The sequence below is a fragment of the Talpa europaea genome (genome assembly GCF_964194135.1).
Source record: "Talpa europaea genome assembly, chromosome: 6".
Classification (NCBI taxonomy): Eukaryota; Metazoa; Chordata; class Mammalia; order Eulipotyphla; family Talpidae; genus Talpa; species Talpa europaea.
In genome coordinates, this window is record NC_140072.1 from 90,098,976 (window position 1) to 90,125,328 (window position 26,353).

At 36.8% G+C, this 26,353-nt stretch overlaps 1 protein-coding gene across 5 annotated transcripts; it reads left to right on the plus strand.

Moving 5' to 3' along the window:
- On the plus strand, positions 1–26,353 carry HSPH1 (heat shock protein family H (Hsp110) member 1; the record flags this gene model as incomplete). 5 transcript variants are annotated; one of them, XM_084235367.1, is made up of 19 exons in its annotated part: positions 505–611; positions 3,182–3,239; positions 4,571–4,711; positions 5,396–5,518; positions 8,556–8,655; positions 9,680–9,813; positions 10,293–10,537; positions 11,134–11,362; positions 14,013–14,119; positions 14,380–14,513; positions 17,136–17,344; positions 19,293–19,424; positions 21,919–22,056; positions 22,959–23,084; positions 24,193–24,300; positions 24,402–24,521; positions 24,742–24,903; positions 25,916–26,072; positions 26,325–26,353. In XM_084235367.1, the coding sequence occupies 19 exons, from the start codon at positions 505–507 to the stop codon at positions 26,351–26,353; spliced, it is 2,559 nt and encodes an 852-aa protein (XP_084091493.1). The 5 variants fall into 5 exon arrangements, with proteins under 5 accessions (XP_084091491.1, XP_084091495.1, XP_084091493.1 ...); XM_084235365.1 differs by lacking the exons at positions 505–611; positions 26,325–26,353 and adding an exon at positions 1–113 and having other exon boundaries at positions 25,916–26,122; XM_084235366.1 differs by lacking the exon at positions 26,325–26,353 and having other exon boundaries at positions 25,916–26,122.

Here is a 26,353-nt window from a genome sequence, read left to right on the forward strand (position 1 = left end):
ATGGCAACGCCAGCCGTCCCCAGAGGGCCAGCCACCCATTGGGTAGAATCTTTCGAGAAAGCTCGAGAAGAAGGAAGCGGAAGTGGCACGTGGAGGGGCCGGTGGCGGCGCCGGTGAGTAAATGCCGCAGATTCTGGAAAGTTCTCATCAGTGCGATACATAAGGCTGAGGAAGTGGGACCTCCCCTTTTGGGTCGCTAGCTCAGCGGCGCGCGGGGAGCGAGCGGCTCTAGATCCGGGCAGCGACCCGCGCTGCGGCTTCCCGCGGAGACCGAGCGCCCGCGCGCCGCGCTCTCCAGGGGTTATTCCTCCAAGAGCCAGCCCCGGTCCCGGGAAGCCGGAGGCGCCGGAGAGGCCGACCGCCCTCGCGCGGGTCCGAGTGACAGAGCGGCGGTCGGAGCCCGCGGCAGCCGCGCGGGGCTGAGGCAGGCGGCGGCGGCGGAGCGGGCGGGCGGCCGGAGGACGCAGACCCAGAGCCGAGGCGGAGGCGCACCGCGGGCCGGCCATGTCTGTGGTGGGGCTGGACGTGGGCTCGCAGAGCTGCTACATCGCCGTGGCCCGGGCCGGGGGCATCGAGACCATCGCCAACGAGTTCAGCGATCGGTGCACTCCGTAAGTGGGCGCCTGAGCGGGTGCCGGGAGGAGGTTTTGGGGCGACGAGGCAAACTCGGCGGGGCGCGTGGGGACCCCCCAGGCTGGCTGCGGAGCGCGGGGGAGAATGGGGGGCGGTGTGGAGAGCGGCGCGCTCTTTCTTGGGGTCTGCGCACCCCATGTCTGGCTGAACGGACACTCGCTCAAGAGTAAGGGAGGGGGCTTGCCGCCGAGCCCGGGAAGGGGGTGTTTCCGAAATTCATGGGGTGAAGGGGAGTCCGAGAATGGAGTCTGACAGGGTCGTCACTGCGGGCGGGCTTCCTACTGGGGACCCAGCTGCGACCGAGCTCGCGACTTTGCCCCCCTTTTCTTGGCAAGCTTCTGCCAGTTCTTGCTGCGGCCGCCCCCGTTTCTCTACCCGGCTCCTCCGAGCAGGCTGACCGCCCCCAGCTCTGCTCCCTTCCTGCGAGCGTGTCTTTGCGCATCGCGGAGCCCGAGCCGTTGAGCTTTTTCTTCCGCTTTGTGAAATCTCGAAAGGAGCTAGAAGCTTCCAGAGCCTGTGCGCTGCCGCTGGCCCAGGGAGCTGGCCGACTGTTGTTAGCGACCGTAGAGTCACTCCTTTGATTGATGAATCCACCTCTTCTTACCTCACTGTCTTGATTGATCTTCTTGGAGGCTTTAGGGCTCCGGGATCATTTCTGAAAAATTAAACATCCTTTTTAAAGCTCATTTTGTGAGATCCCCTTCTAGAGGAATCGTGAACCGTGTTTTTATTTCTTCATTAATTCTGGACAGTTTAAATAAAGGAGAGAGAATAAAAATTGCATACTTCTGTACTAGAACTCTAGAGAATGGATGTTGTCATCCCACAAAGGTTATATTCTAAGCACCATGGGGTAGGCAAAGGGTAGCATTTTTAAAAGCATCATTGGGCGGGGGCGCTTATTTTCAGAGGAAGATATTCGCAAACGTGTTTGCCAAGTGTGTTGATAAAACTGCTGCTTACTTGCTCGAGGAATTAACGTAGGTAGAAATATATTTTTAAATGCCTTAACCTAAGATAAAACGTTGAGCCCAAAGGTAAAATGACTGGGCTTACAGCTATTTGAATGCAAATGGACATTTGTGAAAGTGAATGGAAAATCAGATGATAAGCAAACATTTGACAGTATTAGTAGCTCTGGTAAGACTGTTTTTCTCTGCACATCCCGTACAGCTACCTTTTCACAAATCTAAGGGTGGTTCTTTAATTGTGCAAAGAATGGGCACTGTGCTTGGAATATACAGAAGTAAAAAATATCTCTCAGACATACATGCGGAGGGACAGTTTACATCTTTGTTGTCTTTGATCCAATAAAGAAAAGCTGTTCAAAGGAGAGTAGGGGAAAATATGTATGTAGCCATAGTGACTAAAGACAACAGGTAATAGTTCTGAATATGTAACTGTGGGCAGTCTTGGCGTTCCCTTTAATATTTTTGAAAAAATAGATGTGTGATTCAATTGCGTTCACTGCTATTAATTTCTGTTTAGTATAATTTTTTTCCCTTGGAAATAAATTCACTTTGCAAGTGTATGGTTACTCTTAGTTTAGGGTAATATTGTTTTTGAAATGTACCTTAGGGTCTACCCTTTGAACACTTCTTTGACTTTTAAAACGCTATTTAGCACCTACTTAGATAATGTGGGTCTGGGACATTCCTTTTATAGCAAATTTATACTGGTATACAGTGTTCTCAATAGTCCCATTTTGTTCATCTCATTTACCATTACACCTACTTACTTTCTAATGTAAAGCCTATTTCACTCATCTGATCTCTACAAGACTTCTTTTCCATTTCCATTGTTGAGAACACAGTCTCATAGTCACAAGTCATTTTTCATTTTTCCAAAGCTGTTTCAATTTAACCGATTATTCCTTTCACTCAAAGTTTTATCTTTGGTTCTCCTGTGGAACTTGTGCTGTATCATTTTTACTTGACTTCAAGTAGCATTTTCCATCTAGTAACCTCTTTTGTGTTTTTAAATTCCAGAAGCATAACTTAGGTCCATTTGGTTTGGGGTTTATATAAAAATTTTGAATCCTGGAGAGGTAGATGGTAGTCAGGACAGCAAGAGGTATAACGATGACATGTAGATTACACAGTTGGTCACTGAGAAGTAGAGTTATACTGTGTTTTTTGTTAATCAATTGTCTAGAGGCAAGTTAATAATGCCCTTTTAACTATTCCAAGTCTCTTTATGATTACTGTCTACTTCTATTAATTGGGGACCTGGAGAATTGAACTACTCTCCTTTGAACAGTTTTTCTTTATTGGATCAAAGACAACAAACTGTGGTATTGAAAAATGCCTCTGAGCTGACTTTGGAGGAGAAGGGAAGCATAGGACTGCCACATAGATGAATTCACAGTGTATCTTAACTAAATCTCCTTTGAATGTCTCACTAAACTTCAGATTCCAAAATTCTATTATATTTATGTCCCTTCTCCCACACCACACTAGGAATTTGTATTAGAATTTTCCTCTTGTGGTTGAAAATGTCCACATTTTTGCATTTTAACATTTTGAAATGTGGGTTGTATTTCTTCTAGATCAGTCATATCATTTGGATCAAAGAACAGAACAATTGGAGTTGCAGCAAAAAATCAGGTATGTTCTTTAAGAGAATTCTGATCACTTTTTAGGGGTGGATTTAAAGAGAAAATCTCAAATACATGCAAGAGTATGAAATATCTAAGCCTGTCTGTTGAATTTTCAGAATGTAATGTAAATATTCACCAGTATGAACCCTTAGGTGGTTATTTTTTTTTCTTCTGTTCCTCTTTTTTATTGAATACCTACTCAAAACTTTCTAATTTGCAAACCATAATTTATAGTAACTTGGCTTGCTCCTTTCTAATTTATCAAGTTTTAATATCTGTGATGTCTTATATGGTAGTCTTTGGCTATTGTGGCTATATAGGACTTGAAATATGCCTAGTCTGAATCAAATGTGAAATATAAAATACACTTGAAGTTTTGAAGACTTCAAAAAAAGTGAAGTATCTCATCAAGTTTTTATTTTAAGTATATGTTTAAATGATAGTATTTTAGATATGTTAGATTAAATAAGTTATTAAATCTAATTTCATATGTCTCTTATTTAACGTGACTAGAAAATTTAGATGTGTGACTACTATTATAACTCTTTTGAATCTTGGGGTTGAGGAGAAAAAATAAAGTAAAAAATAGGAAATCCCTCTTGAGCCTTAAGAGAGTGAAAATTGTTTTAAATACAGAAAATAGTGTTGCTTAAAAAAGAAGCAAAGCTGTAAACCCTGGACTATGCTGTATTATGACTAGTTGGAAGACATACAAAAGAGAAAAAAAACAAATGAGAGAAGAGAAATAGATATGCATATACAAAGGGAGACGCTAGTGAATAACAGTCTCCCTAAATGGTCATTTAGAATACTGATATGCCAGACATAAGATTTTCTTGCATTTCTGTGGTTCTGTGAGAATTAGGCAAAGTTCATACCAGACCTCTAGATTACTAGAATATCATCTCAGTTTTAAAATCACCAGGAATTTTAGGATATGAACGTGCTTAAATTCCAATTGTTTGAAAACTAGCATTGATAAGGCTTATTCTTCCTTTTAAAAGAAGTAGATTAGAGAAAAAAGAAAATAGTAAACTTTTGATATTTCCTAGCTATTAATGGTAGTTTTATTTTTTCATCTTTTAATTATGAGCTCTGTATTAAATACTGTGATGACAGTATTGCCTCCTATTCTGTTTTCTCTCACTGTCTACCTTCTGGCATTTCAATAGAAAAGGAGTAAGAGATAAAGTCCATTCATTGTTGGGGAAATTGGGGGGGAAAGTTACTTAGAGCCCTTATTTTATAGTTTGAGGTGCACAGGTAACTTCCAATAAAACTGTTGTATTAATAGTGTTGAAATTAGAAAAAATTTTAAATCTTTAATTTCTTTTGCAGCAAATCACTCATGCAAACAATACAGTATCTAACTTTAAGAGATTTCATGGCCGAGCGTTCAATGACCCTTTCATTCAAAAGGAGAAGGAAAACTTAAGTTATGATTTGGTTCCAATGAAAAATGGTGGAGTTGGAATAAAGGTAATAAAATTAAGCAACCTTAGATTCCATTAACAGATGCTAATTCATCTGTAGAGAAAAGTACTTCTTAAACATTTAACTTACATTTCTTAGTTGGACAAGATTTCTTTTTTTCTTATCTAACTTCTTTTAAGCTGTGTGTTTAAGTTATCTGAAAATTTTCAAATGGTATGTACTGCTGTGTCTTAATTGGTATTTCTTGTAACTTGTTGACATTTATAAAATTTAGATTTACTTGGTGTTTACAGTAGACGTTTAAATTTTGTTGTCATCTCAAGCAAAAGTCTTTTCCAGTATAGTCCAGTTGTAGTTGTTTGCAGAAAATAGTGTACTACCACCAGAAATCTTATTTTAAACTAGCAGAGGCATTCCTGTCTTGTGATTTACACAAAGTAATATTTATCCACATGATTCATCTCTTTATTGCAGTGGAAATTTACTACCTTCTAATAATGTTTTGACTAGTACTTTGATCAGAGGACAGATCTGCCCTAGTTTTCTTTTCATCTCTAGTGAAAAGTTCTTTCTTCCTAATTCTCTTTGCTTTCCCCTTTCCTTTCCTCCTTCCTTGTCTGCATTTATGACAGGTTTTCTAGAAGTGACTATGTAATAAAAATTTAAGTTAATATTAGCATGTAGGTTTCAGTACTACACTGTTTAAAACATTTTCTTCCCTTAATATAGGTAATGTACATGGATGAAGAACATCTATTTAGTGTGGAGCAGATAACAGCCATGCTGTTGACAAAGTTAAAGGAAACTGCTGAAAACAACCTCAAGAAACCAGTAACAGATTGTGTTATTTCAGTAAGTAGAATTTAGCATGGCAAAGTGTTTTATTTTAATGTGCTGCCTTTATGTTGCTCTTCAGTATCAAATGTGGGAGCGCTGTTCTATTACTAGAGATCAAAATTCTACTGGACTGTATTAACATAGTGTTCAGGAGCATTTTGGAGTTAGCTTGATTGTTATTTTTAGCCAGAAGTTGCAAAGATTCTTGACTGGCTGTACAAATTAAAACTTCTATAGAAAAAATATACTGTGTGGTCAGACGGGAAAGGGGCGCAATCATCAGTGTACCATCAGACAACTTATGTACTTATACTGTTGCTTTTCCAAATTCCACCATTAATTGAGAGCCAATGCATTATAAGTTTTAAAAGGTAACTTACCAATGGTGACAAAATCTAGAGTTTTAGCGCCAGCAAGCTCAATACCTTCAATGGACAATTGCCAGGTTATCAAAGAGTATTTGAAACAAACAAAAGTAATCATTTCTTTAGACACCAAAAAGGTGGGTATAAATTCTGCTTTTCCAGATGCCTAGTATTACTTCTTGATCAGCTGTGGTTATGCTCTGCACCAGGATGGTCTACAGTGGATTTACCTATCTACATGACATGTAATGGACTTATCTGCATTATAGCCTAGTAAAGTGGCCTTCCCAGACTAGTTGGAAAGAAATTATGATAGAGTATCCTAGCATATCAAAGAATAGAGAAAAAAAGGGCTAAAATTTATCTTTTATTGCCTTTATGAGACAGAAGGTGTTTTACCAAAGGAATATCAAACTGTTGCTTAGAAGCAATACTAAATTCTGATAAAATTAAGAATTAGGTTTTAAGTCAGTGATACTTCTTTTTTTTTTTTTTTGGCCACAAGGCTTTTTGTTTCTTTAAATAACTTACTATGGAAAATTGAGGAAAAGGAGTACTTATTTGGAAGGGGAGCAGAGATCCACATTTGTTTTTGTCTCTGTCTCTAAAGCATCTATAAATGCTTTGGAATAAAAGGTAAAAACCCACCATACTAAGTTTTCTCTTAGGTACTTTCTAGTCAAGTGAGTCTATGAATATATTGTTAGATGTTCTTCTAAAAGAGTGTCCTAGTTATGATGTTGTTCTAGAAAGTGATCAAAAGAATTGATATAGTCAGAAGTACAAGTCAATACCTTGAGAAACTTCACCCCTTGAACTGTTACTGCTCTTTCTTATTTTAGGATAATCAATAGGTTTTGCTCCCCATTTTGTTTTTTGTGACCTTACTAAGTTCACTGCATTAGAGCTTTCCCCCATCATCTGTTTTCCCCCATCATCTGTTTTAATGCTTGACCTCAACAAGTAGCAAAACTAAAGGGCAGTGACATAAACCAGAATTAGCTCTGGGTTTTTTTTTTTTTTTTAATTGAGCTGTAATTGACATATATTCTTTTCAGATAAACAGTGATTTGATACTTGTATATATTATGAAATGATCACCATAGTAAGTTAATTACACATTATCCTTTTTTTCTTGTGATGAGAACTTTTAAGATTTACTCTAGCAACTTTCAAATTATGCTATACTAACTGTAGTCACCACACTCTACCTGATGTCTAACTTTTGACCTTTTTCACCCATTTTCCATACCCACCCTGCTTCCCTGCCTCTTATGTATGAGCTGGGTTTTGTTTAAGATTTTGTTTGTTGTGGGCCTCCCCTGGTGGTGCAGTGGTTGAGCACTGGGCTGCGAAGCTGCCCGCAGCCTCTGCAGCGCCAGTTCGATCCCCGGCCGCTGGCAAGGGTCCCACATGGTGCTCAGACCTCTCCTGTTGAGCCCACTGCTCCCCTCAGCAGTATATTTTGTCGGTCTGCCTGTTCTGTTCCCTGCTCTGGCTTTGGTGAATTCTCTCACCCTCCCTAGCTTCTGACTGTATCCAGTGCTTGTATAAATAAATAAATAAATCTTAAAAAAAAAAAAAAAGATTTTGTTTGTTGAAATAATATGGCACTTGCCTTTTTTTATTTTTAAGATTTATTTATTTATACAAACACTGGGTACAGTCAGAAGTGCAGGAGGGTGAGAGAATTCACCAGAGCCAGAGCGAGGAGCAGAACAGGCTGATGAAATATACTGCTAAGGGGAGCAGCGGGCGCTGCAGGAGAGGTCTGCGCGCCATGTGGGACCCTCGCCAGCTGGCTGGGTATCGAACCGGAGCTGCAGAGGCTGAGGGCAGCTTCGCAGCCCAGCGCTCAACTGCTGTGCCACCGGGGAGGCCCTCATTTGCCTTTCTTTGACTTACTTAAATATATGCCCCCAAGGTCCATCCATGTGGTCATAAATGACAGGATTTTCTTCTTTTTTATTGGTAAATAATATTTGCTTGTGTATTGTGTGTGTGCACACTCCATTTTCTTGATCCATTCATCTGATGGCCAATTGGATTAGTTGTTAATAAATTTTGAAGGAACTGCAATGTAGTATGTTTTCCATAGTTGCATTAATTTACATTCTCACTTACAGTGTACATTCTCCTTATTCTATATCTCACAAATATTTGTTATATATTACCTTTTTTGATAATAACCACTCTAGTATGTGTGAGATGGTTTCTCATTGTGGTTTTGATGTGCATTTTCCTAATGATTAGTTCTGTTGTGTAAACTGTATTTGAGTTCCTGTAGTTCCTGTAGTCTATTGTAGTTTAATTATATTTAACCTTAAATATTAACATTATAACTTCCAGATGTCAGTAGAAATTTTAAGACTAGATTGGGAATGGTGTTGTGCCCACTTAAATTTAAAGCTTTCTCTTTACATGTTATGAATTCTCCCGATTAATTTCATTTCAGGTTAAAACTTGCTTAAAAATGAAGATACTTTGATATTATGATTTTTAGGGCAATCTTTTCAAAAGAAGTTACTGTTTCTGAGAGTTTAGGAACTAAGTCTGGAGTTCTGTTTTTGTTTTGTGTCTTGATAGACACTTATTTTAGTTGGAGTATATTTATTACAAGGGGTTTTGAAGAATTTTGTTTGTATTTTGTGTTCTTGAGTCAAAAGTCTTTCTTTTTTTGTTTGTAGGTCCCCTCTTTCTTCACAGATGCTGAGAGGCGATCTGTATTAGATGCTGCACAAATTGTTGGTCTAAACTGCTTAAGGCTTATGAATGACATGACAGCTGGTAAGAAAAAAGCTATTTTTGTGTAGAAGTAAATATATTATCTGAACTGCAGTTAAGACACACCAGGCATTATTACCAAGTACTTTTTCATGTTAACGTAGAAATTTAATCTAGATTTGGAATTAAAATTTCCAACTTTTCATTGCTTATGTTTTATGGGGAATTGGAATTTTGTGAGGTTTATAAATTTTTTTTCTTTTGAAAATTCTTTTATACATATATTTTAATCCTTCGAATCAGGTATATTGGGCTTAATTTTATTTTTATAGTTAGAAACAAGCCTTAGAAAAACATGATTTTGGATTTTACGAATACCTCGATTACAAGTATAGAATAGGTAAATATTTTTTTTTCCCTTCATGTATTTCTCACCTGTATGTAGTTAGGAGTTGATTATTCATATTATATAAAATATTGGATTAAACTGTATGATTTTGTCATGAATAATAGTAATCTTTTGTTAACAAGACTTCTTCAGTATGTTCTCAATATATTTGTTATAAACTTAGAAGTATTGGTAAAGGGATATTTTAGGTACACATGCATAGAAATATGGTAGTTACAAAATTCAGGAAACGCTAACAGATAAGATAGATCAGTTATTTGCCGTAGATCTAAAAAATATGATAAGGAATGCAGTTGCTGTAGTTGTGTATTAAATTCTTAATTTTTCTGGATAAGCAGTCTCCTAACAGGTTATGGTTAAAATGTAAGTATTGTGTGATGAGTCTCATATTATTTGTGGTTGACTGCATGTGTTTACATTTTATTATAGTTATACCATGTGTGTTTCTCCATCACATCTCTATACATTTAAAAGTGATAGAGCATTGTTCCAAAATCAGAAAGGGAAAAATCGATGCCAAAGGAATAGTAAGTCAGATATAAAAGGAATACATATACCTTTAATTGCTTGAAGTGTAGTCAAGCAATTAAATTGTGTAATTATATTAATAATAAAATAATTCCTAAGAATATATGAATATGTGAAACCAAAGCATTGAGACATACTTTTTTTTTTTAGTTGCTTTGAATTATGGAATTTATAAGCAGGACCTCCCAAGCCTTGATGAGAAACCTCGGATAGTGGTTTTTGTTGATATGGGCCACTCAGCTTTTCAAGTGTCTGCCTGTGCTTTTAACAAGACAAAATTGAAGGTAAAGTCATATATTGGAACTAAGTGACCAAAATAAATTAAATATGTGTATATTTGTCATGACTTAGAGCTACTGAACTTCTTCACTATTCCTCCCTTGGTAATGTAGAGTTTTGGGAAATAATATTTTCAAGGAATTATTCCTAAGGTTGATTCCATAAAGGTGATGTAATTGTCTTAGCATACTCATTAAATATTCTTGCTTAGGAAGACAAGCTTTTTAAGGTCTTTTGTGTAACCGTTAAAAGTCAACAACTACCAAAGAGACTTAGTATTTGGATTTTGTAGTTACATTTCTCCTAATGATTTGAGTTTTACATTGTTGTAATTTTAAATAGAGGAATTGTGCCTATTAGTGTTTTGCCTAATATTAGTCAATTGCTTACTTAATATCAGTCCATTAGTTAATTGAGTAGCAATATTTAAGATTCTAGTTACAGTGTAAAAAATAACCAGATTTACTGTTCTAACTAAATTTAGGTACTGGGAACAGCTTTTGATCCTTTCTTAGGAGGAAAAAACTTTGATGAAAAGTTGGTGGAACATTTTTGTGCAGAATTTAAAACGAAGTACAAGTTGGATGCAAAATCAAAAATTCGAGCCCTGCTTCGTCTGTATCAAGAGTGTGAAAAATTAAAGAAGCTAATGAGCTCTAACAGCACGGAGATACCACTGAATATTGAGTGCTTTATGAATGACAAAGATGTTTCTGGAAAGATGAACAGGTATGTCTTGAATTCTTCAGGCTTGCTGAAACTGTAGCCCAGCTGTCAGGTCTAGTTACGGTGTTGAGCCATGGCTCAGTTTCAAGATTGTGTGCTGCATGCTGGGAAGTCTGGTAAAGTCTGTTAGAACTAGTCACTTTTGTGAGAGTGTTTTTTAAAATGCTTTCTTTTCGAAGTGTTCTCATGACCAAGTATTTTCAGTGTCCTTCCCTATTTAATATTTCTGGGCCAGTATTGAATAATATTTTCACAAGATGTTTCACAGGAGTGTTATTTTGAAGTGAATGAAAATATTCAAATAGTGAGAATTGGACCACACAACACTTTTAGGTATAAAATGGCAGTCCTAATAAAAAGTGATTTCTTCCAGTAATTCTAGTAGAACTGATTTTCTCCCTGTCTCCCCTGTGCCTGTTTTGTAAATTTTTAAAAAAGTTACAAATTATGGTACAGTTAAATTCAGCCCAGGTGGAATCCAGGGTATCTGAAAAAGAAATTCACTAGGTTGATAAGACTTATTATTTAAAGGCAATAGGATAGGTTATTGGCCTTAAGATAACTTCTAAAGATTTATAAAGTGTTCTTGTTTTGCCAAGGGCACAATTTGAAGAACTCTGTGCTGAACTCCTGCAAAAGATAGAAATCCCACTTCGTTCACTGATGGAACAAACTAAGCTCTCAGTAGAAGATGTGAGTGCTGTTGAAATAGTTGGAGGCACTACACGAATTCCAGCAGTTAAAGAAAAAATTGCCAAATTCTTTGGAAAGGATATTAGCACCACACTCAATGCAGATGAAGCAGTAGCCAGAGGGTGTGCACTACAGGTACTGCTTTCTCATTCTCATTCATTAAACTGTTTCTACTTTATTTGTTCATGGTGGGGACATATAATAGACATTTCTCCACCCCCCTCATTAAGATAACATAAGGGTGTTATTTTTTTAGGTAAATCTATGATACCATAGGGGGATCAAAGATTTTCAAATCTGAAAGATCCAGGAAACGTAAAGGAACTGGGCTAGTGTTTCTCAAACTGTAGATAAAAATAGGAATGATTCTGTGGGGATCACAAAACATAGCTATATAGAGACAAATAGCTTCGTGGTGGTGATTGTTGTTACTAGGCATCTAGGAGGGAATTAGAATTTGGTGTAATAAGCAGTTGATTTGGGGGGAAGTTTGTAGGCTTAACAGTATTAGTTAGGGCCTCCCCTGGTGGCGCAGGCGGTTGAGCACAGTGCTGTGAAGCTGTCCACAGCCTCTGCAGCGCCGGTTCTATCCCGGCCAGCAAGCGTCCCACATGGTGCGGTAGACCTCTCCTGACTCACCCGCTGCTCCCCTCAGCAGTGTATTTCGTCAGTCTGCCTGTTCTGTTCCCCACTCTGTCTCTGGTGAATCCTCTCATCCTCCCGCATATCTGGCCTGTACCCCAGCTCTTGTATAAATAAATAAATCTTTAAAAAAAAAAACAGTATTAGTTAGCAGATGGTTTTAGAATATAGCTGCTTTTCCCCTCCACATTTTAATTTATCAAATAAGAAGGCAGCTCAGAGGCATGAACTTTGGTGAAGCGAAAGCACCACTAGAAGTTACTGACGTAAAAAATTATTAGTTTATATTTAGGACATTAATAGTCAAAAAAGTCTAAATGTTTTTTTTTTTTAAATTTTTTTTTTGTGGGACCCTCGCCGGTGGCTGGGGAACGAACCGGCGCTGCAGAGGCTGTGGGCAGCCTCGCAGCCAAGCGCTCAACCGCTGTGCCACCAAGGGCGGCCCAAAAAAGTCTAATTAGTTTTAACTGAAGTTTCAAGTTAACATGTTCGAATTTTGGTCTATGTAGGTATTTACCTTTTTATTTTTTTTTTAAGATTTATTTATTTATATAGCATACAAGAACTGAGGTACAGACCAGAGGTATGGGGGGTGGGGTGAGAGGATTCACCAGAGACTGAGTGGGGAGCAGAACAGGCAGATCCACTGAAATACACTGCTGAGGGGAGCAGTGGGCGAGTCAGGAGAGGTCTGCCGCGCCATGTGGGTAGCTTCCTGGCCGGGGATCGAACTCATGCTGCAGTGGCTGCGGATAGCTTCATGGGTTGTGTCTTAACCCCTTGCGCCACCAAAGAGGCCCCTATTTACCCATTAAAACTTAAAAAAAAAAGGGAAGAATGTGTAGTTGCTGATCATTACTGATAATTCGTTGTCTTACCATGATCTGGCTTTACTTATGGGGTTTTTGTTTTTACTTTTTTTTTTAAAGCTTTATGCATACAAGAGCTAGGGCATAGGCCAGCGGGGTGTGTGTGTGTGGGGGGGGTGGTGGTGGTGGTGAGAGGATTCACCAGAGACACAGTGGAGAGAAGAACAGGCATATCTACTGAAATACACTGCTGAGGGGAGCAGTGGGTGAGACAGGAGAGGTCTGCTATGTGGGTTAGCTTCCTGGCTGGGGATGGAACTCGTGTTGCAGTGACTTCTGATAGCCTCATAGTGCTGAGATTTAACCCCTTATGCCACCAGGGAGGCCCTGTTTTTACTTTTCCCATAGTAAGGGAGTTTGCCTCCTTAACTAACTCTTTATTTCATTCAAATGTTGGAAGTTCATAGTTTTTTTAGAGGTAGAGCTTATATTGACCTCTTTTGAGGAATCCTATGTTAATCAGGTAAGTTTAGTGTCATCTGTTTGCTATGCTAATCAGAGATTGATAAACTGTTTTGCGGACATCTGTTTAGTCATTTTCATGTGACTAGTCTAAATCCATCTGTCTGTTGGATATTGTGTACCCCAAATTTGAATTTACCACTGCTTCATTCATAAAATTAGTCAAAGATGAACATTTCAGGTTTTACCCTTTTTCGGTTTCTTAGACATTTGAAAAGCCTTGTGGGCAGAGCTGTTTGTGGATATGTACATACATTTGAAAGTGATACATCTTATAATTGAAATTGTTATCAACAGGATATTTCTGGAAAGACCAATTTTTTTTTTTAAAGATTTTATTTATTTATGCATACAAGAACTAGGGTATAGGCAAGAGGTGTGAGGGGGCAGAGGTTTAACCAGAGATAGAGTGGGGAGCAGAACAGGCAGATGTACTGAAATACATTGCTGAGGGGAGTAGTGGGTAAGACAGGAGAGTTCTGCTGTGCCATATGGATTAGCTACCTGGCTGGGAATCAAACTCATGCTGCAGTGGCTGGCCATAGCTTTATATCTCTGATACTAACCCCTGCACCACCAGGGAGGCCCAAGACCAGTGTTTTTTCCTAACCCTCTGTGAAACTTGCTTTAATGATGGCTCCTAAAATTCATTGTATTGCTTGTTTTTGTATCTAGTTATTTGCATAGTATATGGGTAATGCCACAGATGACATACTGTAAGCAATTTTTCATTTGTATTAAAAGATCAGTGAAATTATCCTTGTACTCATGTGTCTTTTTTTTTCTTCCTTTTTTTTTTTTTTTTTTAATAGTGTGCAATCCTTTCCCCAGCATTTAAAGTTAGAGAATTTTCTGTCACAGACGCAGTTCCTTTTCCAATATCTTTGGTCTGGAATCATGATTCAGAAGATACTGAAGGGTATGTATCAGAAAATAACTTTCAGCTATTTAGTTTAATATAAAGAAGAAAAAGTAACAAATGACATTTATAGTAGTGTTTGATTAACCCAAGTGGAATCTTTCAACTAAACCTGTCAAAATAGTTCTCTCATTTTTGTGTTATAAATGATGAGATAGGATTGATACAGATTTTAAACTGTTTATAAACTGTTTATTCTATTTTTGTTGTACAGTAAGCTTAAATGCTTGAAATACTGAATGCCTTTTCCTTTTCTCTAGTGTTCATGAAGTCTTTTCTCGAAACCATGCCGCTCCTTTCTCCAAAGTTCTTACCTTCTTTAGAAGGGGGCCTTTTGAGCTAGAAGCTTTCTATTCTGATCCTCAAGGAGTTCCCTATCCAGAAGCAAAAATAGGTAAGCAATTCCGAGTATTTGCTCTTAAAAACTCAATGTAAAAATTTAGCAATTTTTCTCAGCAGTGTTGATTCAAACAAAATTCCATGTAAAGATATTTTATATTTTAGATTTAGAATGGTAACGATGGAGAAATCTTTTATTTTTGAGTAAACTGGCCTTTAGAGTTGAAATGATCTGCTTACTGTTACTTTCAAGTATATCTATTAGGAACACATCGCTATTTTTCCTATTCTCATGTAGGTTATACTTTAAGGATTACCATTTACTTAATTTTCCTCCAGCTGAAATGCTGTAAACTTCCAATTTAAATGGAATTTAAAACTTGGCTCAAAAGCCATTGAAACAACTTCATAAATTGTAGTGCCTGCAAGGCACTGAGCAGGTTCTCTATAATCTGGGCAGACGGGTAAAGGAGAGTCCTGGAGCACTCGGTGACTTTTCAGGCCTTTATTCAACTTTTTACATCGTTTGTAGTACAGCAACCAAGTACATGGCAGGCAGGAGGGCGGGGGGCCAGGAGGCTGGCAGGCCTTCCAGCCCCTGGCGAGTCTTCACTCTTTCTGGATTCTCTGGTTTCTCTGGTGTCTGTTTCTCTACTGCTGCTTTCTCCTTTTGCCGCTGCTTTCTTGGCAGTCCTGTGACGCCACCCTTATAAGCTCAGCCTCTCAGCTCAGGTGCAACCCCCGCACGCACACCCACACCCTACTACAGGTGCTGCTACCAGGCACTCGTGGAAGCCCACAGGTGTCTATCATTAGCACCAATGGCGGGAGGGTGGAAAATCCTGACAGTTTTCATTTACCCTACATAAATATACCTTTATAGTGTAATATTTTTTAAAGTTCATCTTTAAATAATGTGCCCACATTATTCTTTGAGAGACTGACACTGCCCATCTAATTTGACCGGTTGAACTATGGAAGTCTGTGAGAGTGCTACAGGTAATCTATTCTGTGCCCATGTATGTTTTCCAGACTATGGGTAAAACTTGCCAGTATTGCTAGATTTTTAAATAAATCACTCTTGCCCCAACATCCACACCTGTTTATAATGAAATCATGTGAAAAAGTCTAACTAGATCAATTTTTTCTTGCTAATGACTAGGAAGGCCCTGACCCAGAGAGGTTTTTTGTTTTTGTTTTTGTTTTTTAACAGATATTCTAAATTTATTAGCAGGAAATTAGTTTAAAAAATCTTGAATGTGGACTAAAATTTGTACAGGTAGGATTCTATGCATTGTTTCCCCATTGTGCAGAGAATAAAACCCAAGCTGTAGAGCAAGCATGGCATCAAATTTGTCAAGTTATCATCAAAACTGAAAAGCTTGCATATATTTAAGTTTGACTCTCTGGCAAGTCTTTTTGGATACCCCAGAATAAATTTTGGATTTTAAAATGGGTCTTAAAGTAATAATTTCCTGAACTAATGATTTTACAACTAATTAAAGTCTGTTCCAACATCTCTCACTAACCTGGCATTTTAATCTGTCATTGTCTATGGATTTGAGTAGATGGCACCTTAAATATAATACTAGTAAATATGGTATAGTGCTTTGTACATAATAGGTTCAGAGTACATATTTTTGGTTTAGTGACCTCTGAATAACAATACTATTGGTGGAGATAACTAAGACTAAGCATCAGGTTCCATAATTAGGATTACTAACTTAATCCACATAAGCATGGATAGGTTAAGTAATCTGCAGCAAGTCACATGGCCAGGATTCAAGCCCAGATAGTCCGGATCAGAGACTGTACTCTTAAGTACCACTCAGTGATGCTCTGAAACTACACTATAATAATTTCAGACTTTGATACAGGATTTGATTTACCTCTCCTATCTAAAAAGAGGAAATTGTTTTCATTATTGTTATAAAAATAGTATTCCTTGAAAGATCCTGTAGGATTAAAATGTGGCTAGTGCTTGATATCATCTGCCTTATATAATACTTGGTAACAGATTTTTATGTTTGGTTTATGTTCACCCATTTGGAGAAACGGTAGGGAGAGATGGAAATTGATTACACACATTAGTATCTTACACACAGTGTTTGTGTCATAATTGTTAAATGAAAATAGCCACAAGAGTGCCTTTGCCTTTGAAGGTTTTTATGACATATTAAGACTAATCATAAGTATTTTAAGTATATTATATACTTAAAAGTATTTTAGGGCCTCCCCGGTGGCGCAGCGGTTGAGCACTGGGTTGCAAAGCTGCCCGCAGCCTTTGGAACACCGGTTCAATCCCTGGCAACCGGCGAGGGTCCCACATGGTGCGCAGACCTCTCCTGGTGCCCGCTGCTCCCCTCAGCAGTGTACTTCGGTCCTTCTGCCTGCTCTGCTCTCCCCTCCGGCTCCGGTGAATTCTCTCACCCTCCCACACTTCTGACTGTATAAATAAAAAAACCCAAAAAACAAACAAACAAACAAAAAGTATTTTAAGAGGTTGTGTTTGTAGTATATATTTGGGACTTAAATCTAATTCAGTTGGTAGAGAAAATGGGGAGATTTTGGAATAGCAATGCTTTCAAGTGTTATTTCTTAGCATTTGTATTTTCTTTCTGTTTCCTTTGCAGAGATTTAGATTCAATTCTAAAATTTTTCATTTCTTTTTTTCTAGGTCGTTTCATAGTTCAGAATGTTTCTGCACAGAAAGATGGAGAAAAATCGAAAGTGAAAGTGAAAGTGCGAGTCAATACCCATGGCATTTTCACCATCTCTACAGCATCTATGGTGGAGAAAGTGCCAACTGAAGAGAATGAAGTGTCTTCTGTTGAAGCAGATATGGAATGTCAGACTGAGATACCACCAGAAAACCTAGACACTGATGTAAGTTTGTGTTTAAGCCTTTGAGTTTGGATATATAGTTGACTTAATTCTTAACTATAGAAGGGTAGGCAACATTTAACATACTTTTCTTCATTTTGATTAGAATTTTGGGTGATGATAGCAATTGCTAGAAAATGGCAATAGGTAGCCTGGGATCTGGTGAATTGTGACTGAATTCTATAGAGCTTAATTTGAACTGGTGTATGATAACTTGCTTAGAGTAGATAAACTTTGAATTGTCTTTTAAATAATAGATGGCATAATGAGAATTCAAGTGGTGATTGATTTTTTTTTTAAATGAAATGGAAAAAAGACTTATAAAAACTATTTGGTGAGGTATATGCCAAATATTAAAGCTAATTTTTCTCCTTAATTGTATGACAAAATTGGCTTTGGTATGCTTGCTTTTATTTATATGGTTTGCCTATACTGTGGAAGGAAGGAAAAGAAAGATCTATGTAGAGAGAGTTATTACTGTTCATGTTTTTTGGAGATGAGTGCTAGTTGTACATGATCAACAGAAGGATTTTAAGAAGCTTTAAAAATATGTCAGCTATTACAGTTTATTTTTGGGTAATAATCAGAAATAGCATAAATGAAGAGGCAGGTGGTATAGTGTTTTAGTTAAGATGTGGAAAGTATGGTATCCTGTGATCCGAGAGCTCTATTTTCAATTATCATTCTTTGGATATTTAAAAACCATTAATATCTGAGCTTCAGTTTTGTTCTTAGCTCTTAAATATCAGTATGAGTTAAGTGACCACTGCCATATACTTTGTCATCTATGTATATTATTCTAATCCCTAGTGTATCAATTTCTAATTATCTATGGAGATATGTAGATATCTATACACACACACACACACACACACACACACACACTCACTCTCTCACACACACCAGGAATGTCTTGCTGCTTAATACTTTAGTATCTGCTGTAGGATCTTGACAGGTCTGAAAGAAAACTTTAAGAGACTTCAGGGTAGGGCCTCCCTGGTGGTGCAGGGGTTAAAGATAGCGTTATCAAGCTATCGCCTGTCTCTGTAGCATCAGTTAGATCCCCGGCCAGGAGAAACCCACATAGTGCAGCAGACCTCTCCTGTCTCTCCCGTTGCTCCCCTCAGCAGTGTATTTCAGTTGATCCGCCTGTTCTGCTCTCTACTATCTCTACTGAATCCTCTCACTCCCTCCCCTCTGGTCTACACACCAGCTCTTGTATGCATAAATAAATAAATCTTTAAAAAAAGAGAGAGAGAGAGAGAGACTTCAGGGTAGACAGAAAGTAGTGAATTTGAATGATGCAGGCTTCTCCAAAGATGGAAAAAGATAATAGTAAGCACTGACTAACTGGGGATTGAGCTTTACTAATGTGTAGCATATATTCTTCATCCTGAGATCTTTTGAAATAAAAGCACCTGCATCACTCATAAAGTAAGAACAGAGGATAAAGGATCTTACATATCTCATAAGCTGAAATGATGAGCCCCCAAATAACTGATAGTTGGCTATTTCATGTACCTGTTCAATTCATTGAAATGGTGATATGTCAAGATACATGATGGCTCCTGGTGAGATTAGTTTTGGAAGTTTGCTTTGGGGAAACAATGGTGTAAACTTATTTCTTGTGCTTCTGAGAGTTAATTTCTATACAAAGCTAAGTGAAGATTTCTTAAAGGAGACTTCTTGATTGTCATCACATCAATCAAAATGCATATTGTGTTTTTAAACGATATTAACTGCTGTCATTCAAAGACTTTCTTACAGGTTTAACATTTCTAAGAAGTTAAAAAAACTATTTTGTGTTCAATTTGCTTTTATCCAGTATCTTTCCCCCCACTTAACTGAGACTTCAGGAATTGCGTGTACTGTCTTTGGTGCCCGATAACCTTTTAAATTTATACAAGTACACCTGCTTTCTACATCCTTTGTGCCTGGGCTTTCATTTCAGAAAAATATCCAGCAAGAGAACAGTGAAGCTGGAACACAGCCCCAGGTACAAACTGATGGTCAACAAACCTCACAGTCTCCCCCTTCACCTGAACTTACCTCAGAAGAAAACAAAATCCCAGATGCTGACAAAGTGAGTGACTCTTCTAGTTCATTCCATTAGACAATGTTGCAACATGTAATCATTAATGATATTAAATCTGCAGTTTCAAGAGCAAGCACCAAGTTATTTATTCTGTGTAGATTTTTTTCTGTCAATTTTCTATGCTTTTCAACAAAAAATCAATTAGAATTATTTAAGCTCAAGGGAATTGAGTATCCTGTTTTAGACCTGAAAGCTTCTCTTGATTAACTGCTTCTCCAAGCAACCAGAGACGAATGCATAGCATTTGTCTTCTCTAGTATAAAGAGGTATCTGCTAATACCAGGGTCACCAATGGAGACATCCCAGTGCTGTGTAATTCCTTTTCCCTTGAGATTAGTCTGATGATAAATACATGGGCTATAGGAGTCTAGTAAACTCTTCTCCCTCAAATCTCCTATCAAATTTAAATAAATTTATCAACGTGATCTGGCATAATTAGGGCAATAGTATGTATTAGAAGCTAAATTAAATAGATTTATTGTGTTTCTAAAAAAAATGACAGCTTCTAATCAAACCTTTAAAATTCATGGTCAGGTGAATATTGGGAAGTTTCCATTGTTACTCTAGATCATTGAATGCTTTGCAGAACTTCATTCTCTGTGCAAGGTGCATGTAATTTATTAACCTTTTGGTAGTGGTTTGGTTTTCTCTCGCATTCAGAGGATGGAATTCTTTTCCCTCAGCCAAATTGCAGAGTTGTTCATTGGGGTCAAAATACATTTTATACTTGGTCTAAGTTTCTGGTTTTTATCTCCCATATTCTGATTGATCTGTGGCAGTTCTAATATAAGCTCATTTTGATTCCTGAAATCCTCTTTTTCTTCTGTTCAAGTGTTATATAATAATAGTGAAAGAGCATTGCTTTCTTTGTAATAGGAACTCCTTAATTTCAGTATTACTCCCCTTCTCTTAGTCTTGAGCATAAATTAACTTGTGCTTGTAATTTCAATTTCTGTCTAGAACATGATGTTGTTTAGCATTTCATGATTCTATTTGTAGAAGGAACCATTAATGTCAAGCCCTTTGGAACATTACCACACAAATCCCTTCGGAGAGTTCTTCATCCATACTATATCAAATGCTCTTGTGATACATAGGCATTACCAATAATTGTTTAATGTTGTACTGCCAGATAGTCTTATCCTCACTATCATACACAGACTGTCATCCATTTGTTTTCCAAATATCTGTTGCACTCCTCTGTGTTTTACATGGTGTAGGTGTCATGTGACTCATTTTTCTTTGCTGTGGTTTGTGTCCCAGAGTATGCCCTGTATAACAGGGTTCTCATGTGCGCTAGAAGGAAGAAAACCTAGGAACTTCTGAAGGCTGATTGAATAGGTCATTGCCAGTGAAAACAGTTTATTGCATGTCATAGACATGTAATTTGTGAGGAACACTAAATAAGAGTCTGGGAAATATGTGTTCCAGTCCCATCCATGTGTAATTTTAGGCTAGTTATTGAATCCCTTTCTAGTGCCGATATCTTCTGTAAAGTGTCTAGAATTTTAATAGCACCCCCAAATTATCTAGTGGAATACTTATACTTCATAGACTCATCTTCCTGTTTTACCAACCCTGTCATTCAGGGTCTATGTATACTATGGTTATATTGAATCTCTTTCCTGTCATTTGTGCTAGTACGAACCTATAGGAATGGAAATACATAGAAAAGACTTGGAAAATTAGAGGCCATAGGAGATACTTACTTCTTTAGCCCTGTATTTTACATATTTTGAGAAACATACAAGAAAGTAGTATTTGCTGCGTTGTTTTGTTTGCTATTTTAAAAAACTATTTTCTTTTTTCTTATGTAGCTAATTATATCATTAGGAGAAATGATATAACTCAAAGGCAGATAGTTGGAGTAAGGATTTCTCTGTGTGTGTGTGTGTATGTGTGTGAGTGCGTATGTGTGTGTGCGTGTGCGTGTACTCAAAATGCAGTGGGAAATTTTTAAAAATACTCATCAGTGCAGTGCTAATGCAATCAAAGAAGGGGGCTGTAGGGACTTACATATATATATATATTTATATATATTTATATATATATAACTAGTTTACAGTTAATCTTAGTGTATTTAGCATAGGTCAAAGTCTAAGGTTACTGTTACATTCTAGATTATAATTTGATGATATGGTAATGGTATTTTTGATGCATTGGAGTTAGAAACACTGGTAAAAGGGATGAGAAAGTAAAGTCCTGTGAAGAAAAGCTTTAGAAGAAAAGATGAAATTTAAGTATAGTATGAAAAGAGAAAAATATACCCTGGTGGATTCTTGACGGAAATTGTGGCATGTTCAAGTGTAATTGCAGCCCTGATTTAAAATGAGCTTGTGAGAATTAGATGATCTTCTGGAGTTTTTCAACTTTAGGGTTGTAATTTTGTGTAAGTCATCCCTAAGTATAATAGGGAAATGTTTTTATTTTTCAAGGATTATTTAAAAATTTCTCCCAATTTTTCTTTACTCTCCTCCCCAAGGCAAATGAAAAGAAAGTTGACCAGCCTCCAGAAGCTAAAAAACCCAAAATAAAGGTGGTGAATGTTGAACTGCCTATTGAAGCCAACTTGGTCTGGCAGTTAGGGAAAGACCTTCTTAACATGTATATTGAAACAGAGGTAAGTATTTGGATTATATATCTTTATTTTGGAATATGTTGTTTGGTCCTTTGCCTGTATTTTTAATAGATAAATAATAATTCCTTCTGTATCCCAAAATTTAGACAAGTTTTCAGCGTAAGATGAAGCAAAAATTATTCAGTATTTTCTGTTCAGCAAGTTTTATTGATATTTTTGCATCTTTGTTAAAGAGATCTATGCCATAAATAATTTCTGCTTAATATATGATTGATTGCCCAAGTTCTTGTGAAGAGATTGGATGCAGAATATCCTACTGCAGTGCACAATGCATTTGGTATCTCAGGCCACACCAAATACTCTGTTAAAATATATTGTACTTTTTTGCAGAGTAGATTATTTGCATCAGTTGAGATTCATTTTTCCTTTACTCAGCTGGGAACATTATATTTAGATACTTATTTAGCAATAAATTATACTTCATTTATTTATATTTGATAAGTAGTGGATTTATATACCATAAGTAGCTTTATCTGTGATATAGGATGGCAGAGTAGTATGATCATTACACAGTGACCAATATTAATCCTAGTATGAGATAGCTACGTATACATACACATATATATACACACACACATATATATAGCTACATAAAACAACAAAAGTATCTAAAAGATTGATTTTTTCCCCCTTAGTATTAAATCTAAAATGTGAAAGGTAAGTAATTGTTAATATTAAAAAAATGCAACCTAATCTGTCTATAGAAAATGAGGAACTTTGCAGGGTTGTTGAAAGAGTTTATGATGCATAAATTAGAATTAATAATGCTTTATATTAGCATGTTTTTGGTATAATCATTGATTTTGTTAACACCAGAGTCTAAATAGATAAAATATAGGTACAAATAACGGAAGACTGAATTAACCTTTTCTGTTTCCTCACAGGGTAAGATGATAATGCAGGATAAATTGGAAAAGGAAAGAAATGATGCCAAAAATGCAGTGGAGGAATATGTGTATGAGTTCAGGGACAAGCTATGTGGACCATATGAAAAATTTATATGTGAACAGGTATGTTTAGAACTTTTGTATTCAGATAATCTCATGTAAAGTGTTAAATATCAATTCGATATTTAAACTTCTACTAGATTATATAACTTGAACTTTTTTCACAGTGTGAAAAAGAAGTATAAACAAATTAATGGAGAGGGGATCAGTAGTGGTGTGCAGTTTTATTCTATTCTTGCTTATCCTAATAACATTAATTTTTTAGCATTCAGTTTATGACACCAGTTATGGGAGCAAGAAAGATAAGAGAAAATCCTTATTTCAAGAACTCAGACTTAACTCTGGTCCCGTGGTTGAGCTCCGTCATGTTATCCCATAAGACTTGCTCATCCAGTTGTTGCAAAGTTTTTCAGATACCATTTTTCTCTTTAGACCTTTTCTAAGCTCTCAAGTCATTGTGGCTTTCTAAGTTACAGAAGTGCAGCTGTGAAAGATGGGACTTGTGGGAAAAATGACTAGATAGAAATATAGAATGACTTAAGGATTGATTCTGAAATTAACTGAATTTAGACCTAAGATCCTTGGACTTGTAGGTTGAGTTCTTGACTCTGCCCTAACATTTCCTGGGGTCTCTTTTGAGATTGGGATTCTGAAGTAGAGATGATCTAAACAAGGCTAAGGTAGAAATTATATGAATTGGTTAAGAATTATTTTTTCATTTGTTCATGGATTGAAATTGTCAACTATTTAATTTCCCTTTCAGTATTTGATAATGTTGAAAGTCAATAAAAAGTTCCTAATCAAGATCTGATTGTTTCGGGGAATGGGAAAGAAATTGTTCTTCCATAACCACATTTCAGTGTATAGATTCTCAAAATTGGAGTTATAGGGCAAAAAGAGCAGTTTAGCAGAAATTCTCAAATGTCCCTATTACAAGTTAGAGAAGCCAAAGAGTAACTTGACTCCCTTTAGTAAAATATTGTTTGTAGCTAATAGTAGAACATTTATTACTTCTTGATATTTTTCAGTGGAGAGAATCCAGCTAATCAGAGAGCCTTCCTAGAAATAAGATTAACCACTTAGTGTGTAACACTTAAAAGGAAAACTGTTTTGTTCTGAAACTTTTAAAGTAAAACTGCCACTAATACTGATTTTCAAATTTTGTGTATAGGATCATCAAAAATTTTTGAGACTGCTCACGGACACTGAAAATTGGCTCTATGAAGAAGGAGAGGACCAAGCAAAGCAGGCCTATCTTGACAAGTTGGAAGAGTTGATGGTAGGTCCTTCTCTTTCCATAGAAAGTAGTATTTGTTGTTTTAGACTATAGACTATTGTAATAAACTAGTGTTGTTATAATTTTATTTTATTTTGTTTTAGAAAATTGGCACTCCAGTTGAAACTCGGTTTCAGGAAGCTGAGGAACGGCCAAAAATGTTTGAAGAACTAGGACAGAGGCTGCAGCACTATAACAAGATAGCAACTGACTTTGGAAATAAGGTCAGTCTTTTTTCTACATAATGAGGAAGTTACCATGGATTTTAATAAACGAATATTTCAGTTGATAAACTTTCATTGTGAACAAACATTCTTAAATGAGAAATTTTGTTTTTGGTATTTAAGACCAGATAAAGATAGGAGCTTTATGGAAAATTGGGTCCAATTAGATGTTACTGTTTAATACCTAATTTTATAATAAAGTCCTGCTTTATCCATTCAGGATGAGAAATATAACCATATTGATGAGTCTGAAATGAAAAAGGTTGAGAAGTCTGTTAAAGAAGTCATGGAGTGGATGAATAATGTCATGAATGCTCAGGCTAAAAAGAGTCTTGATCAGGATCCAGTTGTACGTGCTCAGGAAATAAAAGCAAAAATAAAGGTGAGTGATACTGACTAATATCTATTGCCACAGTTTCTTAGGGACACAGGTTGCAGTCATTTGAACACTCAGCATAGCCATTTTTCCTGTAAATTCCGTAAAAGCTCATCTGGACTGAGACCAGATTTCTTGGTTCATTGTTGATATCACTGAATATATAAGACTATTTTCTGTTTAATTTTTATTTCCTCATTAATTCAGGCAGCTCAACAAATGCATTTGTTGAGCCTCAACCATGTGCCAACTATTGTTCTAGGGGTTAAGCTTTCAGTGTATGAAGCAAGTCCCTGTCCCTTTATAACTCACTTCCTAGTGAGAAGAAGACTTGACAATAAACACGTAATGGAAATATATCAAGTGGTGTTAAGTGCAATGGGTAAAATAGTCAAAAAGGGCTGGAAAATTCTGTTCAAAGAAAGGACTCAAGTTAGTATTTTATCAGGAAGGGCCTTGCTGACGGGTGAGGCTTGAAAGGAAGGTGGGAAGAAAACCTAAGAAAACTGCTTTCTGTTTGAAAGAATACTTCAACATAGTGAAGTACCTTTGAAGACAGTGGGGTATAAGCTTGAATTCCAGCTCTTTTCTCACTAGTATTTCTGTTCTTGAGGTAAGTCACATAACTTCCGAACCATTTCCCTCTTCCATGGTGTGGGGATCATGATTGGTACCTTTTAATGTTGTGAGGATTAAATGAGGTAATATGTAAATGTTTGGCATATCAATTCCTGACACATCATAAAATATTCACTTTGTTAAGCTGTTAGCTGTAGTTTTGGGCAAGTGTACTAAGAAAATGGAAGTCTTGGACGTTTTCTGCTATAGATAGATATATATTATCTATATATATCTATAGATATATAGATATATATTATATATCTATATAATATATAGATATATAGATAGATATATATTATCTATCTATAGCAGTTTGTGGAAAAATAATTGGTTTAGGTATATAGGAAAACATTTGAAATGAACTGGATGAATCTGATTACTAGTTTTGTTTTCTTAGGAGTTGAATAACGCTTGTGAGCCTGTTGTAACACAACCCAAACCAAAAATTGAATCGCCCAAACTGGAAAGAACTCCAAATGGCCCAAATACTGATAAGAAGGAAGAAGATATAGAAGGCAAAAATAATTTCGGTGCTGAACCTCCACATCAGAATGGTGAATGTTACCCTAATGAGAAGAGTTCCATTAATATGGACTTGGACTAGATGACATCAAATGGGGTTAGTTAGTCCTTCAATTAATAAAATATTTTTGCCATAGTATGTGATTCTACATAACATACTGAAACTATTTATATTTTCTTTTTTAAGGATGTTTAGAAAACTTGTGTATTATATGGCAAAAGAAAAAGCTTAAATCTGTAGTCTTTATTATCCTAAAAGGGAAAATTGCCTTGGTAACTTTCAGATTCCTGTGGAATTGTGAATTCATACTAA